General features: G+C 51.5%; 1 protein-coding gene across 35 annotated transcripts in view; it reads right to left on the bottom strand.

The window, feature by feature from the left end:
- PCBP3 (poly(rC) binding protein 3) overlaps window positions 1–27,426 on the bottom strand; it is a 49,618-nt gene that overhangs the window by 9,836 nt on the left and 12,356 nt on the right. For 7 of the 35 annotated variants that reach the window (XM_040561617.1, XM_040561625.1, XM_040561647.1 and 4 more), the window contains exons 5-15: window positions 14,868–14,939; window positions 14,744–14,767; window positions 13,957–13,989; window positions 13,136–13,252; window positions 12,656–12,787; window positions 12,196–12,345; window positions 9,515–9,589; window positions 6,996–7,037; window positions 4,281–4,359; window positions 3,538–3,597; window positions 623–675 (exon numbers count right to left, since the gene is read on the bottom strand). In XM_040561617.1, coding sequence (XP_040417551.1) covers window positions 623–675; window positions 3,538–3,597; window positions 4,281–4,359; window positions 6,996–7,037; window positions 9,515–9,589; window positions 12,196–12,345; window positions 12,656–12,787; window positions 13,136–13,252; window positions 13,957–13,989; window positions 14,744–14,767; window positions 14,868–14,939 — 837 coding nt within the window. Of the gene's footprint in view, window positions 1–622; window positions 676–3,537; window positions 3,598–4,280; window positions 4,360–6,995; window positions 7,038–9,514; window positions 9,590–12,195; window positions 12,346–12,655; window positions 12,788–13,135; window positions 13,253–13,956; window positions 13,990–14,743; window positions 14,768–14,867; window positions 15,015–26,657; window positions 26,747–27,426 lie in introns of all 35 variants that reach the window. The other 28 variants (XM_040561632.1, XM_040561635.1, XM_040561629.1 and 25 more) reach the window with 19 other exon arrangements.

The raw sequence follows: 27,426 nt of genomic DNA, 5'->3' as shown, positions 1-27,426 counted from the left end.
GGAAACTACAAGGCCACTCCAGAAGTGAGACCTTGGGTCCAGGTGCTGTCTGCCAGGGCTCTGCATCCCACCTCCTCCTATCTAAGCACCCCGAGCAGCCTCCTTGCCCCTCTCTGTGACCATGACAATTCCAGCCTCCTTCTGGCAAAAGTCTGAGTCCAATATCCACCTCACCACAATGCCTCCACATATAAGACCCAACTGGTGACTGCCACCAGTACCAAAATGCGATGCACTGCCTTTCAAAAGGACAGATCTGAAACATCTCAGACCTGCCAGTGGTATATTAGGCAATTATACTGGGGCTGGCTTGGGAGCTCCCTCCGCTGCTGAACGCTGTCAAGTGGGCATCTTTCGTGAGCACTAAGTTCACTTGGGAAGGAAAACGGAGCACTGAGGAGGATTCTCCCTAGGCAAGCTATCAACAGGGTAGAGACCAGCAGGTGCTTCATGACCCCAGACAACCAGACTGAGGAGCTGCACAAAAGGCATGAGTGAACCCGGTGAAGGGGTATCTCTAAATGTATTTAACGAGCTCATACATTTGCAGAGCACATATATATACATATATATATGTGTATACACATACACACACAGGCAGAGGCATCGCCACTGTACTTACATCATTGGGAATGGTGAGTTCATGAGTACTGGCCGGGGGACTGGCATCCAGACCTGGGCATATGCAAGGGAAAATGGTTACAGCTTGCAGCAGCAGCGCAGCGGGTTGCTGGCACTTCCCCCCAGCAGTCGACATTGCAAAGGCTGCATCCTGCTCCGGGACTGGGAGGGGAAGGGGATCACACACTCTGGTACAAGGAGGAGGAAGACGGTTGCTACCTGCCTCATCTGGAGTGGGGTGCCACCTTCCACTGTGCCCCTCGACCCTCGGTCCCCAGGTGAGACTGGCTCTGGGAAGGTTTGTGCAGCACAAGGCTGCAGCCTCCCCCGGAGGGCTGGCAGGGGTGGGAGAAGGAAGAAACCCTGGAGGCAGGGTTTCCACGCGCCCTCCAGCCCTCCCTGGGCACGTCGCCCTTAGGAAAGCAGCTCAGCAGCTGAAATGCTGACCTTAAGCCAGAGCTTGCTAAGACACGCATGCTGGCTGGACTTGGGACCAATGGTCCCTCTTAGGGCAAGGCAAACAACATGCCGGTGGAGAGCCTGCTTCCCTACAAAACCACGTGGAAGCACACTGCCAGCAGCAAGGAGTGAATGCAGCAGTGTGTTTCTTCCCAGCTTCTCCCGGGACAGGGAGGACACTCTCCTTCATGGTGGGAAAGGCTGGAGCCAGCAGACCACCACGCACATACAGCTCCACGTGAGAGCCTGGCACAGCACTCCTAGCCGGGTTTAAGCCTGCTTTTCCCACTGGTTTCCATATTAAATCACCTCATTGCTGGAGTAGGGACATCCTATTCCAAATCTGTAGGACAGAAACTGTCTGGTAGCTTATAAGGAATTTGCAGCATCAGCAGAAAAACCTTATCTGTATAACATAAACTACCAAGGAAAACCTTATCTGTATAACATAAACTTTTAAGAGCAGTGTGCGCTAGAGTCCAAAAGACTGCAATGTGTGTGTCCGAGCAAAGAGAGGAATAAAGGGGGTGCACAGGAAAAAAAAAAAAGCAGCAGGAGACTGGAACTGCTGTGCCGCTGTGGAACAACACAGCAGCAGCACTGAGCCCCTGGTCACAAAAGCCCAAGGGGCATCCTTGTGCTGCGTGGCCATGTGTGATCCCTTGAGAGCACCAAGCACCTACTGCAAGCCAGTGCTGGGTTTCGCGGTCTGTGCTTCCCTCTGCACTACGGAAGAGGGGCTCCAATCAGTTCTGAGAGCAAACAGCCTTGGGTTTAAAACCCAATGGGTGCGAACCGACTCCTGTCTGGGTACTGGAACTGCCCCAGTAAGGTGTCTGCTGGCAGCCGCGGCCACGTCCCTTGGACCCCCTGGGAGCAGGAGGGGGGTGGACGGGCCCTAAAAAAAAACCCACAGTCAGGAGTTCCCCCAGTCCACATCCCTGCCTTGGCTGAGGTGGGCAAGCTCCAACAAGAAAAGGAGGCTGTACGCTGAAATCGTCGCGCAGCACCACCCCTGGAAGGGAGGATGCCCGGTCTCTGAGCCACCAACCCACAGTCCCTGTGCGTTCCCGAGCACCGTGCCTCGGCCGCCCCATGCAGGCAGCATGCCGGACCCCTTGCGGGAGGTCTCTTGGACCCATTTCTTGTTGGGAGCACAAGGAAAAGCAGGGGATGGGGACACAAGCCCAGCCCTACCTGCTGTACTGGTGCCAAAGCCGGCACAAAATAGCTCCTGCCTGCATTTGGTGCAGCAGGCAGTGCTCAGCGCTGGCTGTAGAGCACAGGGCACAGGAAGGGGCATTTCACCAGTGCCTCATCCTCCCTCTGCAGTGCTCATGCACAGAGCGAGCAAAAAGGGCTAAGCCTTTCCACGTGCTCCTGCAGAACCAGTTCCCAATCTACAGCCTGGACAAACTCCTTCCCCCTGCTCCCTGATGCCCTCCACGGATGTTCAGTGTCCTCCACGCATGTGCTGTCACCTCCACACCTATTTCCCACCCCAGCCCCCCATTGCCTCTCCCAGCTGCATTTTGGGGCATTGCATCATCCCCTGCGTCACCACAGCCGTAACATCCTTCTCCATTACTGGGGGATTGCTCATTTTGGGATACTGGGTCCTCCCCTCTGACATGCACATGTAATCCCTCTGGATGCAACACGGGGAATCACTGTGTTCGGCCAGGTCAGGATTAATGCCATGGGTGATTGCAAGGGGTAAAGTAGGGCACACAGAGAACAAGGCTGCGCAGAGACAACAAGAAATCTATTTTTGCTACCACCTGGTGGGGTCTATTTCCATGGTCTATGCTTGCTTTCACGGTTGGGCGATGCCCCCAGATGCTTTCGAGGCAGGCAGGAAGCGCACCCCGGCATGTTCGGGAGGTCTGGCTCCCCTCGCTCACGAGCCTGCAGGTCTCTGGATCATCCCCCTGAGCAACAGCGGGGTATAAAAGCATGTTCAGCACATACGGATGAATGTGCAGCTGCCAGGGACATTTGAAATGGAAATTTTTCCAAGATTACGGCCATGCTTCGTCTCCTTGGGGTCCTGTTCCACTAAAAATGCAGCTCTCCTTGAATGGCTGAGAGACAGCTAAAATTGCATGTTATTTCCATTCCCACAAGCATTTTTTCTACTGTTTCCGGGTGAGGTTTATGCAAAATTAAGTGGAAGAATAAGGGCGGTGACCCTGATGTCTTTCCATTATACGGAGATGGCAGCTATAGGCAAACATCAAAAACCAGGTAACGAACTAGAGGTGCTTTTCTTTGGACATGCTGCGCAGAGGGAGATGGCAGGCATGGTGCTGCCTGGTCTCTACCTGCCCACCAGAAAACATGCTCACTTCTCCACAAACAAGACGATTTATCCAGGAGCACAACAATGGCACAGTCCTACTTCAGAAGTATTTTTCAACAGCCGCCTACTGATTTCCCTGTAGCTTTGTGTTTTACCTGATGATTGGCCCATCAGATTTTGAGCTTCTTCGGAGGAATGTAAGGGCAGCTTTTCTCCTGAAGAGCAAAGAAGAAACAGATTTAATGCTTTTGCCTTCGAGGAGATAAGCAATGTCACTTCATCTAGGAAGCTCAAAATATGATGAACATATACTGTCAGAAAAGGCATTTCCATTCGGCACCTTGACCACTGAGCAAACAAAGGTGCTTTCAGCATTGCCATCCCCTGCGCTCTATCTGCTTCCTAGCTGACCATGAAACACAGTGCAGGATTTGCAGGCCAGGCTGGTGAGCCACGCCAGCTCCGGCTGTCCTCCTGCCACTGCGTCACCTTCCCACTGCTCTCCCCAGTGCCGTCCTGCCCTGCGCCATCCCGCAGGCACGAGGGCAGCATCCCCCGCCGGCGCTGCGGGGATGTCCCAGAGGTCCGGACGGGCACACGGCGAGGGATGCTGCCTCCTCCGGGTGGGGAAGGGTGGTGCTGGCGCTCATTCTGCTGCTCAGAAAGCCATCAAGGCTGGAAGCAGAGCAGGCGTGCACAGTTACACGCTGAGCGTGCCCGTGAGGACCGCAACCCCTGCACTTCCATCTAGTCTCCCTGCTAACCTATCCCTGTGGACATTGCAACTTCAGTTTTACTGGTCCTGTTTGTTTCCATTAGATACAATGAGTTCAGAAAGAGAGAGAAACTCTACAGGTAAGAAGAGAAGGATATCTAGAAAGGGCGTGTGGGTACGTACCAGGGAAAGCGGGGGTGGTCTGTCCAAGGGGAGTAAAAGGGGTTTGCTGCATAGCCAACTGGTGGAGCTTGGTCAACTGCTGAGGGGTAGGAGGGACATTAGAGCTAAAAAGGTTATTGTCATAGAGTACAACAAGTCACACCAAAAATCAAGAACAAAATTATAACGGAAAAAAAAAAAAAAAAGAAACCAGGAAGCCATGTTGAGACATGGCAAAAACAACACTAACAGAAGGACTTGGCCTGGGTAAAATGCAATAGAGCCCAAATCTTTAGCAGAAGTGCTTGGTCAGGGTCTGAAGTACAATACCAGCAAGAAGCCCGTTCTTAGCTCATCAGACGTTTTGGTTCCTTTGCCACACGATGAGCTGCTAAAGCAGCAGCGGGGCTTTTGTGCACAGCATTTCCAGCCTCCACCTTCCCGTGCTGGCTTTTGCAAGCTGCTGCTCACTGCTGTGTGGTTTTGGAGCAGAGGAGGCACCTTGGAGGCACTGCCTGTGTGCCGGCGGCACGGAACCCTGCTGGCAGTGCCGCGCTGTGAACACCTCCCCAGCAGCCACTGCTCTGGTGCTGCCCTACTGATGGGGAACATCTGTGGGAGACGGATGAACCATCTGGCTCCATGCTGGCTTGGAGATGTGCACTGCAAGCACGAGCCCTTAGCAGCACGGGGAAATGCGGGCTTCAGCCATGGCCAGTAGGTATTTCAGATCCTTGCATCCCTTGTTGTGCTGGGTATCTTTTTTGAGCCCCATCAGGAAGCGGCTGCATAGAGGATTTTGTCTGGACTACATTTTGTGCTCTGCTTCACTGCTCCAAACGTAAAACAAAATAAAACTAAGGGGGTGGAGGTGAACAGGTCAGTTTTAGTGGGGAGCAGCCTTCATCACCTCCCGCTTGCTGGTTTCACTTCCACACTCGTTGCTGTTTAATTAAAGAAATATCATGTTCTCTGCAAAATTAAACCCAGATGGAGCTCCTCATTGCAACGAGTCCAACTGACAGGACACCACAGGGAACCTCCAGCATCTTTGCCACGCTCCTGAAACTGGCTGGGCACTGCTGCCCTGCAGCTCCCCGAGGAGGAGTGTGCTGGGGAGCTCTGGGAGAGCCCGTCACGTCTCCCCTTACTGGGACAGAGACACCCAAATCCTTCCTATCATTGAAGCAGCACATTTCTAAGAAATAGTGCTGATAGTGGTGCTTAGCAAGTGAGTACCCCGGGCAGTGCTGAAGCCCTTCAGGAGGCAAAACTCCCACTGACCCACGTGGGTTTTGCCAGAGGGAGAAGACTGAGGCAGGAGCTCACATTTTAGCTTTGGCATTTGGAATGCTCTCATGGGTCTGCAAAAGGGGGCCACTAAACACAGAGACCTGTGAGAGCAAAGGCAATGCCCTGGAACCACGGTCAAGACGAGTTTCCCTGCAGAGCAAGTATTTAAAATGACAGATCCTCACGAGAGGGCTACAAGAGGAAGGATGGAGAGCACGGCCCTTGCACGCATGACTTTTTCCAAGTCTCAGCAAATCCGCCGGGAGCAGGGCAGAGAACAGTCAGCAAGGCACAGACACTGTTTTTCCAGTGCTGATTAAAGCCTAAATATTTTCAAAGCACTATGTGCACTAATACGTGTTCTAATCTTGCCAAACAGAGGAGTATAATAACAAGGAAAATGCTTGCTGTTTGCAAAGGAAAACTGGGACAAAGAATATAGTGATCTACCCTTGCAATATGCATCCGTATTTATCTTCTGCGTTGGGAAGCTAAAGTGAAATGCACACAATTAAGAGTATTTCTGAGCAACAATTACAGCGGGCTATTCAAAGTATACGTATTCTGGCATCACGTGGAAAGCCAAACTGTCCTCCATCAAAACCAGGCAAGATCCACGCTCCTCCACTAGAAGCAGGTGCAGCCCTCGCTCCTGCGAACAAAACCCAGCCTGCAGAGCAAAAGCAGCGCCAAGTCACTCCCCTGACACCAAGGGGAGCGCGCGTGCACAGAGCCTGCCTGCCTCGCCTGCTGCTCAGCTGTGCCAGAAGTAACGCAGCGACTCGAGACCCAACTCGCCCGCCGGCCGGAGGAACACCGAGCCACGTCAGACCCAGCCCGGCCGATCTACACCTTTTACTTGTACGCGCGGAGGTGCCAGCATCCCTTCCCTACGTGTGCCCCAGCAAACACAGGGCACCAGAGCAGGCCATAAGCAGGGGGTTTCGGCATGAGTGAAACCCAACCCTGGCACTGAGTCACCCAAGTGAAGACCCCCCCCAAAAAGCACATGTCCCTGCCCACCGTGTGCTGACGGAGCTCTCACTTTTTCCCCATCCCACCGAGACACCTCCGTAAGCCATTGCATGACCAATGTTTTAAGGACAAGGAGGGAATGGAAGGGAAGCTCTTAATGTTTTTTTTTTCCTTTCTTTGCTTGTTTTGATCATTTTGAGGCACAAAATGCATAGAGTGGTTTTTGTCTCATAACAAAGGGATAGCACTGAACATTGCAAACAATTTAGCATCAGGCCAAGTCCTCAGAATTAATAAAGTTTAGCGCTAACAGGTTAAAAGGCTCCTGAAGGTATTACAGATACTACACACTGCCAGTTACTTTGAGAATATGCTATTAATATTATTGTCTAATATTAATATTATGTGAATTAACAGTAGCATGCAGGTGACATAAAAGGGTGTAAGAAAAATTAGGGTAAAACTCACATCCGGGTGTGGAATAGCATATTGTCCCTGAATTGTGTAGGCCTGCAAAAGAAAAACAAGACGTTATTAGAGGTGGAAGGAGGTGGTGGCGAAGCCCTGCCAGCCCTGGGCTTTGCTCCTTGTCTGATGGGGGGCAAATACTGCTAGCGCTCTGCACATAGAGCACATGCTGCTGTCAGCAGCCACCAGCGACGCAGGCTGGATCTGGGGCTGGAGGGGAGGAGGGAAGAGCGTTCCCCCTGCCCCTGGCCAGCCCAGAGGAAGAGATCTGGCTCTTCCAAAAGAAGAAAACAACTCTTCAAAGGTCCCAGGTCTGCGTCAAGGAGGAAGCCAAGGCTGTGGCGTGCTTCGCTGTACAAAAGCTGCTCATCAGTCGGAGCTGTCTGTGCAAGGGGTGCACAATAGCATCACCACTGCCCTTTGCAACTAAACATGACTTTGGCATCCTAAAAAGCAAGCCGGTGAAGGGAGCCTCGCCCTATTTCAAGGTGCACTGCTCCTAGTGGGTTCTCCATCTCCACACCTCCTCCAGCACTCTGCTGAAGGTGATGCACAGATCCACGTGGGTGCTGGCTAGGCTGATAGCTTACTGGTTTTACCACTGCTTGTAGCAATCCCTCCTCTTTTGCAAGTAACCTGAAAGTAAGCACCGCTGTGGGTAAGAGCCACGAGAGTGCCCAATGTTTGGGACTTAACCAGCTAGCAAGGCGCATCCCACTAGTCGACCCATTAATCATATAATTCTGAAAGAAATGGTGTAAGAGATGGACAGCACTTTATAAAGGGAGAGTAAAGACAGCCAGGAAAAAGTCAAAAAGAAAAAAAAAAATCCCTGCACCTCATGAAAATTTTCTGCATCATTTGCAAACAATGAAGTGCTTAGTGCCAGGAACAGCCCCAAAAGCCCACAGGAGGAGGGAGGCAGAGCCCTGTGCGCAGAGCCAGCATCCCAGTGGGACAGCACCGGCGTTCCCATGGCGATGGGCAGAGGGGCTCTGGGAAGCTCAGCGTTTCCTGGCAGTTTGATTAGGCCTTTGTGTTTTGATTAGAAAACTTGATTAGAAGCAGTGAATTAAAAGGCAGGGAGGTATCTTGGGTAGGTGCATCTCAAGCCTCTCACTCCAGCCCCAACCGTGAGGAGCTGCCAGGGCTCAGAGGATGCGTGGGGCTCGCCCAGGGTGGGCAGGGAAGAGCTCTGCTTCCCGAGGCACTCGCTGCCTCCTGCGGCATCACCTCTGTGTGAGACACCAAGCCCCAGCAGTAGGAGAGGCGCTGCCCCCTTACTCTCCCTTTTCAGAGGATACCACTCACAGACAGCTGGACCCAAAGCTCTTTCCCAGGGTGGCTGCTCAGGCCACACAAGACACTCGTCCCACTGACTATGAGATGCTAATTCAGCACGCTACTTGAAATAGCCTGCGCTTTGGGCTTGCCCTTCTGCTACTTATTACAGACTGGGAGGACATGAAATAGCTTGCACGGCACTGCTCAGAACACACGAGCTGTAGCTCACGCAGAGAAAAATGCTGCAATGTCTGCACTCAGAGCACTTGGGTGTGGGGGAGAGGGAGCAAATTTAGGGGGTCCCAATCCAGGCAGAAAGAGCTGGAGCCAGATGTGCCAGGAGATACGGAGATCAATGAACAACGTGCTGGCGCTGCTTCCTCTGGAAAACCGACGTGTGTCACGCACACACGGTTTGCACGCTTCTCTTGCTGGGGGGTGCAGGCTGGGGGCACTGAGCACATCTTGAGTCCTCTCCTGGACTAAGGGTGGCTGTCCAGGTGGAGGAGATGACCATGGCTGGCACCAGGTGACACAGGTCAGATAATGGACCAGCCTGAGAGTGCTCTTCAGGATTTAAGCTCATTTCTGACACATTTTAAGGAAATTAAATGCTCATTATCTTAACTGAGAAACGCATCAGCAACCGGGAACACATGCTGCATGTAGACTTATGGCACATATTGCACGCATGTGCCATGGGAGCTGATGGCTATTGAGCAAACTGAAACCTGCTGTCACCTCCAGGGGTTGCTAGAAATATCATATCTTCACCACAAGCCTTGATTTAGCCAGGTTTACCATGGCATGACATCTCCAAAGGCAACGTGATACAGGCTCTCCAGTGGACACAGATGAGCCCTGTCCTTGCAGCGGGGGTTCCCTGCTGGTGGCACCGGATCAGCCATGTGGCAGTAATGGGGACAACCCTCCCCTGGAGGCTGCCCTGGAGAGGCTGGGAAGAGCCCAGCCCACCTGGGAGCGATTTGCAACGTGCAAAGTCACTTTAATTTGACTGGAGAGGCCAGAAAACAGGATACACTGGCCCATCCCCATCCCCAGCATGCCTGCAGTTCTGCACAAAGCTTTTGGTCCAGCTGCCGTGGCATGACACGGATGGGATGACACCATGCAAGTCAGAAGGCAAGAAACCTGAGTGCACTAACGGGCAGCGGCTGGTGCTGCAGTAAAAGGCTGAGGTTGGCAGTGGAGGCTGCAAGCGGGTCGGCTCTTACCTGACCACCTGCAAAAATGACAGGGGTGGAGGCGGGCTTTGGGCGGTAGGGAATGGTGGCACCTTTTGGTGGGGACTAGGAAGAGGGACAAGGAGAGGGAGAGAGAACATTAGAACAGCTTTTCCCGAAACAGCGGCAAAAAGAGAGTTAGAAAGCACCCGACGGAGCACAGGCCTCCACCCCGTGCCTCCGGGGCCGTGGCCAGCAACACCCGCACCAGGCAAACAGCATTTCCGTACAGGAAGACATGGGGGAAATGGGCATTTAAATGGGAGAAGGAGGACACCCTGGGGAGTTCCCAGCCAATGCACAGTACTCTCAAACACTTCCTGGACCTCTGCTGCATCCCCCGCCTTTGCTCTGCTCTCCACGGACCATGCCTCCTGGTCTAGGCTGACGCCAGTCTGTGACATCCTCCTCAGATCCCCCCACCTCAAGATGCAGGGAGATGGGGAGGGACATGGTGTGTCACTGCAATGCCAGGCGCACAAGCGCTGGGCTTTCTGTCTCCGGATGCCACGAGCCTCCTCCATGCAAGGGCTTTCTTTGAGTCTGAACAGGTGAGAATATCTCAAGTTGAAGGGACCCACAAGGGCCGTTGAGTCCAACTCCACTCGTGTATCAGCAGCCTGTCCCAGCCCCACCAAACACCTGGAGCTGCTGCATGGCATCGTGAGCATGGCTCATGCACACGCCAGGACCGAGCGTCCCACCCAGATGACACTGTCCGACCCCTCTTGTGTTCCTTGCTGTGGGCACGGTGGCACCTCTGGGGCTTGCTTTAGTTCCTCACTGCCCGGGCTGGCCGCGCAGCAGGCGCTGCAAAGCGTTGTCATTGCGATCGAGACCTCCTGTACCCCATCGGTATGGGCAGCAGCTGGAGCCCGCACGCTGACCTCGGCATGGCACATGGAATCTCCTAACCATGGCTCTCTCAACGTTGGTTTACTCTTAAACACAACTAACAGTCCACAGAGGAGATCTTGGGAGATTTCTGGGGATCATGAGAGATTTCAGATAAAAGCCTTCTGATTCTACCACATGTGAAATGGCTCAGTTGCTACTAATATGTAAGGATAGGCAATATAAATTACACTATCTTGTAGAAAATTCATCATTTTCTTCTATGTTCTTCTATACGTCTATCTGTAGCCAAGAGTCATATTTAAATCTTCATGCTTAGTCCTAGTCTGCAGGAAAGCTGCATGATCAAAGCACAGCGTGTATAATCACAAACCTGCTTCTTGTTTTACTGCATTACAAATCTTGGAGGGGATGAGCAAGAATTTCTTGTGGTAAGATAACTTAAGACATAAACGTTACAAGGAGCATATCTGCAAACTGTTAAAGCTGGGGGACTTGCTAGACTTAGGACTGCAAGAAAAAATAATGCTTTTTTTCTCTTTCACATTGCTGAGCCAGACAGAGGAGCTGCAACCCTTGTTTTCGTTGGTGGAAACAGCAACCACCCAAGACCATACAACACACACTGCGAGCATCACCTCAAGCCCATCTCTGCCACAATAACCTGTAGCCACTGCATGGCTAAATCCACACTCCCCTAACAGCACAGCGTGTCCATGAGAGCATCAGTACCAGCAGCGGTTGGTAACGTGTTCATGGACATTGCTGCTCTTGAACTGAAGTTGCCTGTGTTTGGCGTTGCCTTGTCTCCACCAGACCTTGGTGTCCTCGTGTGAAACTCTTGCAGCAGCAAACACGACCCAGCGCCAGGCCGAGAGGCCCTGGGCACAGCCTGGAGCCCAGGAGGCTCCCTCTGAGCACCAGGCAGCACTTCTGTGCTGGGCGGGTGCCGCAGCCCTGGCACAGGCTGCCCAGAGCCTGTGGGGTCTCCTCCTTGGGGAGCTTCAGGAGGCGCCGGGACGTGGGGCTGGGCACCCTGCTCGGGGTGTCCCCGCTGGAGCGGGCCCCGGGGGTCCCTCCTCATCTCAACCAGTCTGTCATTCTGTGAAGCAGGCTCCTCCTTGCCACAACAGGGCAGTGGTGTGTGAGCTGCCCAGAAAAGCTGAGGGCCCATGCCTGTCTGCTGCTGGGAGGCACCAGGAGCGGGGCTGTCACTGTGCTGTGGCTGCGGTGGGCTCCTCCTGGAGCTTCTCCAAGGCTGCAGGTGTGGATGTGGGGCACATGGCTGCAGTCAGCCCCGCCATTAAGCCATCTGTACGGCAGCATAGCTCCACAGCAGAAAGTATCTGGGGAGAATTTCTCCCAGAAAACTGCACCCTGACCACATGTCCACACGCTCTGTGGTCCCTGCTCTCCACCAGCCTTCCTCACTACCTCCTCCCCTCTGCCTCGCTGGAGCTCAAGCTTGCAGGCACGCCCCACAGCTCCCTTCCATCTGCACCCTCTCAGTTGCCCAATGTGGGAGATGCACTGGCCACCTCCTCCCAGCCTGCCTGGTATCCTCCAGCAGCCCTCTCTCCTGAAACCAGCTGGTGCTGTGACACAAACCATCTCCTTCGGGCACCCAACTGTTTTCCAGTTTGGCACTCTAGAAATAACATGTGAACACAGTGGGGAAAACACACTGGGTGGGTTTCAAACGAAGGTACCAGGAAATGAGAGTGGTCTGCTAGTGCGTGGTGAACAGTGACAAGGACACGCTCCACAGCTCGCAGCGCTGTTGTGGTGCTGGTCGGGTTTTATCCTATATACTTTACCCCCTTTGTTACAGACTGTACCTCCAGCATCACCACACAGATCTGTTTGACACACTGGATAATTGCGTCGGGTGTCCCCGAGATTGTCACTGCCCGCTCCGTGGAGTTGGGCAGCATGTCCCCCGCCACTTGAACCTGAGCACCTGTGGACTGGAGACAGAAAGAGAGAGAAGGAGCAATCCCGATGCTGAACCCCTCTCCCTGCAGCCAGCTCCAGCTCCAATGCCACGCGCCCCCAGAGAGCTGCAGCTGCCCTGTGCAAGTGGGGATGCGGCAAGTCCCGAGGGACAAAAGCCATGCTGCTGCTCCTGTGTCAGCTGGACCATCCTGGGAAGTGCCTGGCACATGATGCCAGCATATGAGGATCCCTCTTTCCAAGGCTGCTCCCATTCCCCCTTGGCTGCAGATCAGCGCCGAGGAGCTGCGGTTACATGCAGTAACTAAGGCAGGTCTGATTTACCTCCCTGATTTCCTTGATCTTGGAGCCTCCTTTGCCAATCAGCGAGCCGCACTGACTAGCTGGCACGACCAGTCGCAGCGTCACTGGAGGTTTACTGGTAGCAGTGCTGTTGCTCATTGAGTTGGTTATGTCCTTGGGAAGGAAGAGCACAATGCATCAGCCCTTGTTCCCCAACCAGATGTCTGCCATCCAGCCCAACCCAAATGCTCTGAGCCAGTAAAGAGGGGTCACGTCCTCCAGACCCAGGCTGGTCTCAGTTCTTGCCCATTTAGAGATGCCTGGACCAGCCAAAAGGCTTTGGGACCAGGCTGTGCACCAGCTGAGCAAGTCCAACCAGGCATGCGTGTGTTGGAGGTACCTAGCTGCACTGCTGGCCCCAGCAGTGGGCATGCCTGAGCTCTGCTTGCCCGGTGGGTCACCACAGCTGGATGCAGAACCTTGTACCCTGTCCTCCCGGGGCAAAGGGCTCACATTTCTCACCTCCTCAAATTTGTAGGCGATCATGGCGAAAGCCTTGAAGATGGCGTCGGTGGGGCCAGTGATGGTCACAATTCGCTCAGGGCAGTTTCCCTCCGAGATGTTGATTCTTGCCCCGCTCTGGAAAAAGAAGGGCAGCCCTGGAGTAGCCACAGCCAGGAAACTGGGGGGGATGCGCTAGAGGCACAGCCCTTTCTTTGGGTTGTATCCTGCCTGCCCTGGGAAGGCTCAGCACGCAACTGTAGAAACTCAGAGATCCCCAGGAGCACATTACTCACTTGGTCCCTGGTCACCACCTGAAGACATCCCATCTAACCTTAGGAAGTCCTCCCCCTGCCCTGCCACAGTGCTTCCAGCCCTGCCTCACCCTGACCCTCAGAAAGGGCTTCCGAGCGCCCACCTTGGGTCTTTTACTGCAATGCAGACCATACCATCAAGGCAAGCCTGGCTCGTGGCATCGCTGCTTGTAAAAAGAGGAGTGCTGCTTAGAGATCTGGTAACTCTTTGGCAGCTAAAGGCACAAAAACCTTGGACAAACTGCATCTCACAAGAGACTATATTTCACTGTTTCATTGACAGCAAGCTCTAGGCTCTGGAAAATTCCCATTAAATGTGATGGGAGTTTGAGGAAGGATAAAGCTGGACAAAAGAGCTCAGGGGACAGCTAACTTGGGTGTTCTTGCAGGAAGGCTGAATGTGGTGTCACAGCCACACGTCTCTCACAGGGCAACGAGCCTTCAGGACAGCTCTGGCCATTGTTCTGCGTGCCCTTCCCACTCCTCACCCCTCTATTACAAATTATTTTATGGATCTGTGCTGCTCACCTCCTCACGCATCTTCTTCACGGTCTCTCCTTTCTGAAACAAGAAGCAGAGACACAGGCCATCTTAGCAACTCAAGACTTTTACCTTCAAAACAACCTTTTCAAACATGCATATAATACACAGCAGCACGTAGCCAAATATTTGGGCAGCTCTATGGTGCCGGGCCCTCCATCCCCATGTGATCGGTGGGCTGAAGAGCTGATGCTCCAGGCATATCCACCCCTTCGTAGCCCTGCTCCCATGTCTGTAAGGCACGAATCAGACAAAATAGCACAACTGCAACTTCCACCTTCCTTTCTGAATTTCCTTTTAGTAGGAAAACTGCGTGGAAAAGCTCAGGAACTGGCCAGAAAGCCATCCCACATAGCCAGGACTTTACAAACCACCATGTCAAGCACCACGACGCAGAGTACCTCATGAAGCTTTCTGCACAAGCTAAATTGTGCCTTGAAGCCTCAGAGGAAAAAAATAAACCATATTGCATCACATTTCTTAACTTTCCTTAATGAATCTATTTCACATTTCCAAGCAACATGACGACAAGCACCTATTCATCACCACAGTGAAGCAGCCAGAAGTTGTACTAGACAAGCTGCTTTTTTAGGGGAACAGTCTTTGACCTCTCTGTGGGTATCTCGCCACTGCTGTCACACAAATGCAGTTCATAATGACCCAACGTTTAAGGGACATTAGAGGATGAGGTAACTGGCACACACCCCGTCAGAGGCAGTAAATGCTGCAGGCAATTCAGGCAGTGTCTAAATACACATTTAAAACATGTCCTTACCTTTCCAATGATGCTTCCGACTTCCTACAAAAAAAACAAACACAGCATAAATGACGCTGCAAGATGTGAAGATAACCCGGGCAGGAGAGGAAGCCAGGATGCCACCCCTCCCGGGAGCTGTTACCTTGCCATGCATCAGCAGCCGGATGGTGAGGGTGACGTTCAGGCCGCCTTCGGAGACCTTTGACTCCATTTCCTACCGGGGACAGGAGACGGCGTTAGCGGGAGGGGAGCCCCAGCACAGGAGGAGGCAGCAGCACAGCCGTATCACCTGGGGGCAGAGGGGGAAGGATGGGTATGGCTCGGACAGGCCTGTCCTTCCTCACAGCTTCGCCACCCCGTTCTCCACCGACCCAGACTGCAGTGAAACCATCAGCACAAGCACAAGAGGTTTTCTCACGATGTTTCTGTGGCATGGGACAGGCCCTGATGGGCAGGGGCACGGCTGCAGGTGGGCTCGGTGCTCACTGCACCAACCTGCAGCTCTGCTTCAGCTCGGCCACCGCCTTCACACAAAAGCCATGGCAGGATCAAAGACTCAAGTGCCTGAAGTGGCATTGCCAGATGCCTAAAATAAAGCTGTGCCCAGCTGAGCCTGTGGATGCAAGAGCAGGGAGCTCCTACAGCCCAGCCCATGATGGGGTAGCCTGGCCAAAGACCGACTGCAGAATTGGGACTTTAAAAGACCCAGGACACCAACCCAGCAAAACAAAATTCACCATTCCAAGCATGAATGGACACTCAGAAAATCTGGACCAGTGGGTTTTGTAAAAGCCAGCTCTTCAGTTACTGGGAAATACCCATCAGATCCCGAGAGCACGGAGAGGGAAGGACCAAGATGGTGTCTTGATTACCAAACTTCTTTTTTAACATCCAGGTCTGTGAGGTGGCACTGTGTTTTTTGAGGAATATGTGTCATTTCCAGCCATACATGCCTTGCATTTATCTAACAAAATCTCTGCCAGTTTTCCAGGCGCTGACATGTTCCTTTCCCTTTACATTCTCTCCTTTTCCTTCTCTGCCCTCTAGAGGGAAAAATGCCACTGGAATTTTGGAGGCAGGGGACAATAAATCAGAGCATGGCAACAAATCCTCCCTCTCCTTTCCTGACAGCTCCTTAGTGGCATCTCTGTGCAAGGACCAGGCACATGAAATGTCTCCACAGCCTACTGCATGGGGAGACTGGTTCTGTCTCAGAGGAAAGTGCCAGCATCCTCCTACATGCAATGCTGCGAGATTTGTAGCAATTCTCCTCCATGTTATTTAATCCCTTAGTACATGTCAGATGGGAGATTTTTCATCCCTGTCACAAGCATCCGGCATTTTCCTTTGCTCATACGGGGACTTATGTGGCCAAAAAATGGGAGGTAAACCAGTGCTCAAGTATTACTTTAATGCAAAGAGGCAGTAGGGATGTATAAATATGCAGCAGTGCATAAATGGCCGGGAGATGGGTTTGACAGCAAGTGCTCTCTTCTAAGAGGTTCTTATAAAACCCAAAATGGATAAAAAGACATTGTGGTGATCAGGGAGACAATGCTGTCCCACAAGACAGCAGCTCGCTAGAAATGGGTTTGTTACAAACCCGTCAGGACCGGGAGAACCGCCGTGCTGGCCCTGCTGCTCAGCGCAGGGGCTGGCAGTCCCAGGAAAGGTGGGTGACAGCTTTCCACCAAGGGCGCACCAAATTTGCCGCTTTGCCTTCACCAAACGACCTGTAGCGTAGCCACTTACTACTGCTGCGTCTGCCACACCTTGTTCCCCATCCCTCACATGAGGGACCCCGAAAGCTGGCTGTTATGTAAATGTTTCCAATTGATTGAAAAAGTGGGTCATGTGTTAGCCAAATGCTCCTGGCTTTAAGATTTATCAGCATTATTAAATTAAACACGCTTCATGCTCCAGTGAGCAGGAAAGCTACATTGGCCTTTTCTTAATCATACTAGTGAAAGGTAAGTCTTTTATATGTGAGTTCATAAACTCAGTAGAAATGATGGGAACAATAGAGCAGAGGCATTTATTCTGTACGTGTGTCCACCCTTCCCTCCCCTGCAACGTTGTTCATTCTTCATGGACAAAGTGCTGAGAAAAAATCTCCCCCTAACGCCATTTTGAGCATTTCAGAGTATTCTCAGCCCAAAGAGACTCATCTCCTAGGATCCTTCCTCTTCACAGGGCCAACAAGCTCTGCCTAGTTCATGGCATCTTCAAAATTGCTTCTTTGTCCTTCCACCCGAAAGCCCTGAGGACACCATTATGTGCAGTCTGACGGATAAAGCAGACAAAGAGCCCAGCCCCAGCCCTGCACAGAGTAGGTGCAGTCCTGCAGAGGTCAAGGACGTGGCACCATGAGACGGAAGAGCTGGGTTTGGCCCCAAAATGGAAGACACACCCAACGCTGATCTGTCCCTGAACATTATTCTAAAGGATGACCCCACTGCAGAATGAAATAAGGGTTTTTAAATCCATCTGCGTTTTGGAAGAGTGCTTAGAGAAGGCATCATCAACACTCAGAACAACCTCGTTCTTCCCCCCTCCTTTGGTTTTGAAAATAAATCTATTAAATTCCAGGCATTTTTCTTAACCTATCAGGAATTCTCATTGGCTAAAAAACAGCTCATGCACCAGTGACCAAGCAAGAAAAGGAGTAAAATGGAAACCTAGAGCAGCAGGAGGCCTCCTGCCCACCCCCCCGACACAATCTGACTTTTCTCTGTGCTAGTTTTTTTGGAGGTCAGATCAATTGCCTAATTTAGTGCTCTTGCCTTTATGCTTGCTGATACACCTCACAAATATTGAGATGTTCTTCAAGATCGAGTAAAATCTAATTATTATGAAAAGTCTGAACACTGTGTATTAATGTAATTATTTATTTTAATTGAATTAATTAAAGACCACGACCTTTTTCGTGGTTGCTTCACATCCCAGCCCCCTTGCAGGACAGACACAGCACGTGAAGCAGAAGACGGGGGGCGGCTGAGCCCTGGGCTGGGCTTTATTCTCCAGCCTGCTTCCAAGTGGGAGCTGGCCCCTGCTGCCGGCGCTGGGGCAGCTCCCCCTGGCAGCCCCCTGTCCCCGAGGCGCAGGAGCAGCAGCCGGCCTGTCGGAGAGGGTGGCTTTGGCTCTCACAAACGGGGCCCATCGCAGAGGCCTGCCACTGGCACTGCTGCTGCCTGCAGACCCCAGGGCCAGAGCTGGGGTGGGGGGCTCTTCTCCCAGCCTTTCAGGTCAAGGGGTCCCTGCTCTGGCTAGGGCCCATACTACTCAGCACTAACTCTTCTTCTCTTTGCATCAGGGGGTTTGCAGGTGTTTCCCTTCCCGTGCTCCTTCTTTGCAATGGTACAGCGTTTCTTGTTTACTTCCAGGGATCTATGAAGGCCACAGGTGAGTAAAACTACCCTTCCCCTAAGCGGACACCTTTTTTTCAAGTTTGTTCTCAAACCCATCTTCCAAGCTAGACGAGAAAACTACAGAACAAACAGAAAATACGCTTGGGTAGTCTGCACTGAAGTCACTTTCGTGCCTCTGGGACTAGGTCCTGCCAGAAGTCAGATGCATAAAGTAAAGTTTCTTTTCCAGATTCCATCATGGAATATTATCATTAGTGTTATGGAGATCAAATTTCACAGCTTTATCTAGGTATTTATTCTGGGGGACAGCAATGTTTTGCTCAAGCTGTCTGAAAACAAACAGAGAGGACAATTCGGTGCAAAAACATCCCACAGGCACAACCCACCCCTTCCATGAAAGGTCTAGAAGGAAAGTTCACAGGCACTGCCAAGTAAAACTCAAAAAATCTCTATCATCCACGTCACCCATTGCATGGTTTCCAGAAAACCACCCCTTCCTGACGGGTTTGTTCAGTCCAGGCTGCCACCCAAACTCCAAAGCCTTGGAGCCCCATTGACCAAGAGCCTTTGCAGATGCATGCAGGCGAAGCACAGGGTGGCCATGGCACTGATCTGAAGGTGGAGGAGATGCCACCTGCCCAGGAACCACATGGAGATCCTGCTCTGGAGCATCTTGGTGGTTGCTCAAAGGCAATGCCAACCTGAAGAACATACAATGTGTTTCATGGTCTCTTGGTGCTTCAAGAGTCCCACCAGCAGGACACCAAGCATTAAAGACCCAGGGCCCTTCAGCACACCACAGTAATCTACATCAAGGCCCATATTTCTAATGTATGGGCCAAGTTTCGTGTTGGGAATTAACATCTTGGCCAGAAAGTCCATAACTTGAATACATTTTCCAGCATGAGGGAGGAAATGTTTAAAAACCTCTGACCTCTCAATACCTGTTTCTTAAAACTCAGACCAGCATTTTCTGACACTTGGGAACTGAAAGCCAAGCCCTACATGTAGAGAAAAGCAGGCAGAAGGGAGCTCAAGAAAGACACTCTTTTTCTGACTTTTTTATGCTTTCTAGCTTGCTTTCCCGAGATCTGCTTGTCTACTTTGTCCACTTGCTTAAGCAGGAGCTTTCTCCCCACTCATCTCCCTGCAGCTTGATCCTCCCATTAAGACCTAATCCAGTGATTTTCAGCATTGCGTTTTAGCAGCTCGGGGCAGCGTGATGCAGCGAATTTGGGATTATGACGACAATACAGTCTGGCCGGATCAGACTGGGGATGGAAGGAGCAAAGATAAAAATTGATGTGGGAGAAAACCAAAGTCTAGTACTCAGTTGAACCCAGGCTCCAAATGGAAATGCATCAGCTACTGGCATTGTTTTGGAATAAAGCTGCATTCACAGCTGCTAACAGTTTCCACAAACAGGAGTCATTTTGATTAATGTTTCCTCCACTCACCAGCTCCAGCGAAAATATGTTAGAAAACTCTAACCAAAAAAAAGAAAAAAAAAATAGATGCTGCCACTGTGGCTTGGTACATCAGCCATAGTTTCCCAGCTTCTCACCTGCCCTTGGTCTTACCAAGCATTTCAGGAGATGAATCTCCCTGCTCTCGCCCTCACAACAGGCATTTCTGGACACTGCATTCTTGGTCACCTGCTCCCATTCCCTTGCTCTGCTCCAGGCGATGTGTGTCTGCTCATGGCCCACGATGTTACTTGTTGGCTGCTGATGAGCAATTACAACCTGCCTTCCCCTCCCTGCACATGAGCACCATGGGGTTCTTCCAGCCTTACTCACCTCTACGTCAATTACCTCAACTGCTACTGCAGGGATGCAAATGTTGCTTCATCTGGACCCACTGCTCCCTCCCTCCCCTCTTCTGGCTCCTCCGCCCATGAATTCGGTGTCAGCGCCATCACTGCAAACAGCTTCTCCTGCAGCCTCAGTGCCTCTGGTTGTTTTCTAACTCCTGGTCCTGCCGCCAAATTCTTTGCTAGCTGTAACTCTGGGGAGCTCCTCTCCATTTCCTAACCACTTCTTACCTCCCTTCAAGCCAGCACAACTTGCTCCCCATATCCTTCACCCTCCAGAGAGCGGGGCTGGCTGTTCACACTGGGTGACCCTCCAGGGATAGATATTGCCTCTAGACATTGGTGTTAGCCAAAGCCCAGGACCATCTGGTGCAGACACCCCTGGGTGATGGCCATGGCCCCAGCCCCGCCATCCCGCTGTGGGCTCAGCTGCATCCCAACCAAATACACTTCTCTGCTCTCAGACCAGCCCAAAGGCTGTTTATCCTGCATGAGTGTTCCCTTCTGCTGAACCCACGTTAAACTGTATGTTTTCGGTGGTGTTGCTGAGCCAGCTCCCGTGGCAGAGCTGGACTCTTGAACACCACCTCTTCCATTTTTTGAGAAGAAAATAGAAGAGACGGTCTGCACAACACGCAAACCCTCCCTAGTGATTTTCACATCACCTCTCTTTTGAAATGATTCTTACTCTAAATTTCATGCATTTCAGAGTGATTTCTGACCTAATTGGTAAACCAAGAGGAAGAGAAATGAAGCATCACATACCCCCAGCAGAGACTTGTCCCAGGTGAGGAAAGCTGGTGAGTCTCTACCACTAAGAGCAGCACTGAACCCTGGCTCCTGCCAGTGGGCACTGGAAACCTGGGCAGGGACATCCGGGAGGACTCCTTGCTTATCTGCTGGGCACCATCTGCTTCATCCTACCCCACCAAACCTCAGCAGTTAACGCACACCAGCAGCAGCTTCCCACAGAAGTATAACCCTGGCACGGGTGGTGCGTGGATGTGAAGTCACACACAAAATCAGAATTGGACCCCCTCACACTAGTCAGAGTTAATATCCATGGTCTCTGATGCAAGCCTGATCCAAAGAGAAGTACTGGTTTGGTTGCAATGCCTATGCCATTACAGTAACCTTTGGTGTGAAGGACAGCGAAGGAAGCATCAGCTTTTTCCTACCGGTCACCCCAGGATGAAAATCTTGCATGAAATGAGGAGACAACAATAATTTCATCCCATGCAACAGGCCAGAAGGACTGCAGCACCTGTCTTTTGCCTGGATGCAACCACAGAAGACATAAAACTTACAGGTTTAAGTAAATTACCAGTTTTAGGGGAAATATCTCAGGTACTGCCACTTACATCTATCCAGAGACATCTGTTAGATAAAGAAGTTCCATTCACTCATGTGAGCTGCTCCTGTGTTGCAAGCAGAGGCTAGACACACACCAGTGAGGGAAATTCAATGTAGTGGGAGCAGACTATCAGAGGTCCCTGTGCAGCACAGAAGCCCCCAGCCCTCTGGCTGGTTTCAGAGCTCATCGATAGTGGGGCCCTGAGCAAAATGATAGACTTGAACCTGTGAAACCACCATCTCAACAAGCTGAGAGATGGTATGATAATGGGTCTTCGATGAATTTGTTTCATTTGTACCGAATGAAAGCCTTCTGTCAGGCTGGGGGGAGTGGGTAGGTGGGAACAACGCGCTTTAGTTCTGTCACTTCTAATTCCCCGTTAGTTGCTTTTGGAATGATTTGCCAGGAAAAAAAAAGTACTTTTGGTGAAGGTTAAACTGTTAAGTACACCAGAGATTTCAGTCCGTGAGGAGATAAGCCAGTGCTCTTTGCACTACCCAGTTGGCTTTATTACTGCCCAGTGACCAAGAGCGTCCCATGAGACTTCTGGGTGCTAGGTGGACTTGAGACCCCACGTGCTGAGAAAATAACATCTCCTGTGATAAGGAAGGTGATCATCTGCACTGGTGCCTGGCCGGAGCCACCAGGGAAGGGAGAAACTCACATGGCATGGCAGGAGCCAGGGTGGTCACCTGCAACTCTGCAGGCATCTGCCACACGCAGCCCCGAGGTGAGCCTGTGCAGAGGGGCAAAGCCCCAGCTGGAGGCAAGTTCAGGATCATCAGAAGAAAACCAGGAATGATGAGGTGGGCCTTCATGGGAGATCCAGCCACAGAGAGCAACTCCAGCCCCCTCGGGCCAGGAAACAGGGGAAGAAGTTGGGGGAGGCAGGGCAATGGTCATGACTGAGGGGATTACGTGCAGCCAGGGAGATTCAGGTCAAGTGCTAGAAAAGAGCTTCCTTACAGACAGGACAGCCATGTGCTGTGCCCAAGGGCAGTCATGCTGCAGGGATGCATCTTATTTAGCCTTTTTTTTTCCCCAGGTAAGGAAAGGGAGCAAGGAGATGCCACCTCACGCTAGGAGATGCTATGACCAGGCTATGTAGTGGTCTGTGGAGAGCAGCCACACGATTTGATCCACCTGACCCATCCTGGAGGGTCCCTCCAACACACACATCCCACAGGGGCCTTGCACTGCCTTGGGCCTGGCACCAAGCCCCACTGCCCCATAGATGATATAGTCAACATTCATGATCAAGGAGAATGACTTGTCTCATGCCTATGCTCCGTCAAGCAGAAATCAGCCCAGAACAGCATTTTTTTAATGGTTATATTCAGTGCAATGCTAGGAAGCAGGCATTCATGGCAATGCTTTTGCACACACTTCGCTTTGGTCCAGCACACTCCTTCTCCTGCAGTCCTGCCATGCAAAAGAGCTGCCCAGTGCAGGCACCACAGCAGTGCTCCGCTGGGGACGTGCACCAGCTCTGGAGGGCCCCTTCCTCAACAAAGGATGCCACAGCAGCCAACATTGGAAACACAACTGTCCAGAGACTGCATGGTGAGGTTATCAAATTGCAGTCCCTTGTGTGCCATCTTTTACATGCCTTTTTTTCAGGAGAAGGCCAAAGGACACTCAAAGGAGAACACTCATGGCCGTAGGCCCATGATGGGTGATTGCAAAGGAGGAGAGGCCACGTGGTGCTGTGCAGAGCTCGAGGACACACAGCTTGTCCTCCAGCAGCCAGGAAAACAGAGGGGCAGCTGAGAGGAGATCACCTCCGGAGCCACCGGCAGAAAGCAAGAGGCACATTCATCCCACTGCTGTGCCAGGGACTGCGTGTAGCCTTGAGGGGATAGCTGAGTCCAAAGCTGGAAGGGATGAACGGACTCAACCAGCACAAAACCTTTTCTACACTGCTGCTGCAGAGCCGCAGTAAAGCCCATCATGCATTTCACTGGATCTAGCCACCAAGAAGGTGACCTCCCATCCCCGTCCCCCTCTCCATCTCAGCCCACCATTCTGGGCTGAAAATCCCAGAAAACTGGGGATGGGGTGCATCTGCTTCCAGTGCATCCTCTGAGATAGATGATGATGCAGCATCTCCCCGCAGGTCCCAGCTGCATGCAGAGCAGCAGGCATCCTGCACCCCTGATCCGTGCCCCCCCTCACTCCCCTCTGCCAGAGCCTGCTGGCCGTGCTGGCTTTAATCCCACAGGCAGCATCATCCCAATAATTTCTCTCCGTTTTCAATCTACTGATCTGGGGGCAGCCCACAAATCTCTTCATCCTGCTAGCACAGCAATCTACTGCCTCATCTCATCCCAGCTCCATTTCTCTCTCTAATCCCTGGAAATAGGGACAAGGCTTGCACCGTGAGGGCTGTCCTGGAGGGGTCTGTCTGTCCAGGCGCTGACGGACAGACAGTCAGACTGACCTGGAACACACAGGGTGGCAGGAGGCAGCAGGTCAACACAGGCAGGGAGCTTGCTATGTTGACCACACTGACCAGGTTCAGGGCTGGATCCGGAGCTTCAATACTTCCATGGTGCTGGCTCTCAGCAAACCCAAACCCATGTCCTCCACTGTGGCCAGAGATGCTCTGGCTTCTGGGCAAGGAAATGGACGTGTGGCCGAAGGAGATGCTCTTTGGGAGTGGGCAGAGAGGAAAGAGCCCTTAGAGTCTCTCCCTGTCCTTGGTGAAGCAGCCCAGCACCGTTCAGCCAGGACAGAGCCGACCTGTTGGGATGCAGCACTGAACCCATCCTTTCTTCTCCCGCACCGATTTGCATGGGGCTGGAGAATGTGGCCATGCTCAGTGCATGACAGAGCTGTGGCCCACCCAGCACTGCTCTGGCATGTGACAAAGCCGGCAGCCGTGCCACCAGCCCCGGGCATGAGATGTGCCGTGCCTGCGGTGGATGCAGCCCGGCTGCACAGCTCCGTCCTGCGCTCGCCATTGAGGAGGAGGAGGAGGAAAGGGAGGAAGGTGGCCCTGGGCAGCCGGGGGTGGATCGCTGCCGCGCCATGCTCAGACCCTGACAGCAGGCTCCAAAACTGTCACTCCCGATCTGTTTTCACTTCAGCTAAACCTCAGCCTCGATTACGATCAAGGAGAGCCGTGTTTTCCTCTCTCCTTCTCCCCGTGCTAGGTCCTCTGTAACCTCGGGTCCAAACATTGAGGAAACCAGTACATTGGCTGGGCTGGGGAGCAGGGCTGCTGGGGAGGGGGCCATGACCACCCTGTCCCCAAAGTGTCCCTCCCTGGCCCTGGCATGGCCGGTCTGGTGCCCCGCGCCTTACCATTTACTCATTTAGCAAAGCCTGAATAACATAAATTAAGACAGATGTGAGCGCATGCACGATCACAAGCACTAGGATGGGTGCATTCAGCGAGAGGCAGAAAAGCATGCTGCGGGGATGGGGACAGCTCTCGCCCCATGGGGAAGCGTTTGAGCCACCAGGGGAGTGGGGATACGAATGCCCCACCAGTGGTGGGACTGGGCTGGGGCTCAAACCCGTGCACCATGAGCCCCAAGGGCACCATGCCTGCTCCCCTTCCCACGCAGCAAACGCTGCTCCCCAAGCAGGTGCCAGGCAGGGAGGAAAAAAGTAATTATCTCATTGCCTCAAAAAAGTGGTCCCGCATCTCCACCACGGGACAGATGAGGACCACCAGGACGTGAAGCGTCAGTGGTGACCACCTGGTGGAACTTCCTGCAAGGTGTCAGCACCGTCTGTCCATGCAGGCGCCCAGGAGCCCTCCGCTTCCACCCCAAATCTCTGCACGCAGCAGAAGACAGGGTCTGCTAGGTCTGATCCACACAAAGCACACCGCTGATTGCAGCAGTGTTGACATTTTCTGGTCATCCTCACCAAAATCCCATGGACTCTTTAAGGCGTATTGAAGGCAGATACAGACATTAAAATAATCTTAAATCAACTTAAAAAAAATCCCTTGTTCTTGATCAGCAGTTTTTTCCCCCAAAGTGATCTGTTTTCTTCAGAAAGAAATGTCCTTTAATTCAGCTGGATTAAAGGAACATCTCTGAGATTTGTTACTCAGGAAGACCTTAAAATTTGTCTTTATATCTGGGAATAATAAAAATGTTTATACAAATTAATCCATAAGAGAGGGGAAAAAGTCTGAGATTAAGAGCTCCAAAAATGTTACTGAATTATTTTGGACTTAAAAATGGAACCCCAAATATTATGTAAAACTGCAGTTTTCCAGGGTTGGGTTTCTGTATCAAAATTCAGGCTAGCATCTGCCTTTGCATCTGTCAAAACAAAGGTCAATCATTGTATGGAAATTTAAGCACAATGTCCTTCATCCACTGTTTCTGGTTTATTTTTAAGCTGGACGTGACTTCCGAGTAATAAAATGAGATTTTCTAATATGGTTCACATTAAAACCACATTATCCCAGAAAACTCAGATTACAAGACAAATACATCTTGAGAACATTTTCCCTTTATAATAAGGATATGATATTTTGGGATTGATTTCAACAGCATTTAAGTCCTCCATAACCTTTGAAACTAATAGCTCACTTTAATACTTATAAAGAAATGTTTTAACCAAAAAAAACGTAACAGGAAAAATGCAATGGTATCAAAAATGTAGCTACCATAAGTAAAATGGTTATCTGAAGACAAAAATTTAAAGGAAAAGAGAGAGCCTCTCGATAAAAGGCGTTCCTATTCCCAAATCAAATTTCAGTGCATTTCCTCAGTTCAGGAGAAAAAAAATCGTGGAAATAGAACCAAAATATAAAATTTTAATCAAATAGATTTGGAGGTGTTATTACATTGCCAAACCAAGACGTGATCAACATCTATGTTACTCTAGCATCAATTTCTTTAAGCCAATTTGATTTCTGCTTTTCCCACCCCGCGCACATACATAAACAACGCTGTCCAAAGCACGCACTGTTAATCACACAGCTGAGGAATGGCTGGATATTCCAGTTAATGCAGAGATAGGCGCTTCCCTACCCTGCGATACGATCATTTAGCATTAGCCGCAAGATGAAGGTGAAATTGAATTTCACAAAAATAAAGAGCACTCTATTACAAAGAATGACAATTCTGCAAAACCAAATATTTTATAGGAGACTTGAGGAGCAGCCATTAACTTAAGCTAACTACCTTGCTCGCACACCTCTTTCTCTCATGGTCTCACCTCCGTCCAACACGGAATTTAATTTTCTCTACTCAAGAGATTTGTTTACAAGATTCGCTTAAGAGCCTTCTTAAGGGTTCAAGGCTCTTTTAAGCCATACTGGAGCTCCGTACCTGACTCATTTCATGATTCTTCACTAATTTTCATCTGTGGGAAAAGTTGCACACGGCAAGTGGACTTCCACCAACACAATCTCTTAAATCTTCTTACCTTCTCCAAAGAGCCGCTTTAGTGCTGATTTTGCGTGACGGGTCCGCACAGATGGCCACTCTTTTCACGTTTGGAAAGGATGAAAAATGCTACGGGGAAAAAAATCCCAGTGATCTTTTGCTGTACAGCGCAGAGGGCTCCAAACCTCATTGGCCCTGGGATGGCAACCACGTGGCACGGGATGGGGAGCACGTGACCTATTTTCTCCCAAATCCCTTGGATTGCTGGAGAGGGGGGATGCACCCACCACCGATGCTTTTGTCATTTCAGTGGGCTTTGATTTTTTTTTTTATTATTATTTTTTTAAAGGCCACTGAGCAAATCAGGTTGCCTCGAGGCGATGAGAACAAGCCAGACAGCGCTTTCAACATGAAGGGGAAAGGAGCTCCGGTACGAGATGGGTGCTGGGGCTCTGCCTGTGTACATGGGGAAATTTGGAGCCATTTGGGCAGGGTATGGGCCAGGGATGGTGCCTGTGGGAGGGAGGAGCATGGTCAGCAGCACACGTTTGGCAGCTGGCAATTAAAACAGCCAGCTCGTGGCAGGCAGCAGTGATGGAAAGACCAGGTTGAAACCCTGACTGCGGACCCCGGATCTCAGCTGGCACATCCACTCCCTGAGCCTCCGAGGAAAGGGATGCATGATAACTGTTTCATAGCCAAAAAAAAGACCACCTCATGCCCCTGCACTGCTCCGGACCCCTCCTAGGCCAAGAGCCAGCGCACCTCCTGCCTTGGAGGCAGAGGGTCAGCTCTAACAGCTGCGTTGG

The sequence above is a fragment of the Cygnus olor genome, chromosome 6, assembly GCF_009769625.2.
Source record: "Cygnus olor isolate bCygOlo1 chromosome 6, bCygOlo1.pri.v2, whole genome shotgun sequence".
NCBI classification, from domain to species: domain Eukaryota; kingdom Metazoa; phylum Chordata; class Aves; order Anseriformes; family Anatidae; genus Cygnus; species Cygnus olor.
This window is presented reverse-complemented; position numbering and strand designations above follow the sequence as displayed.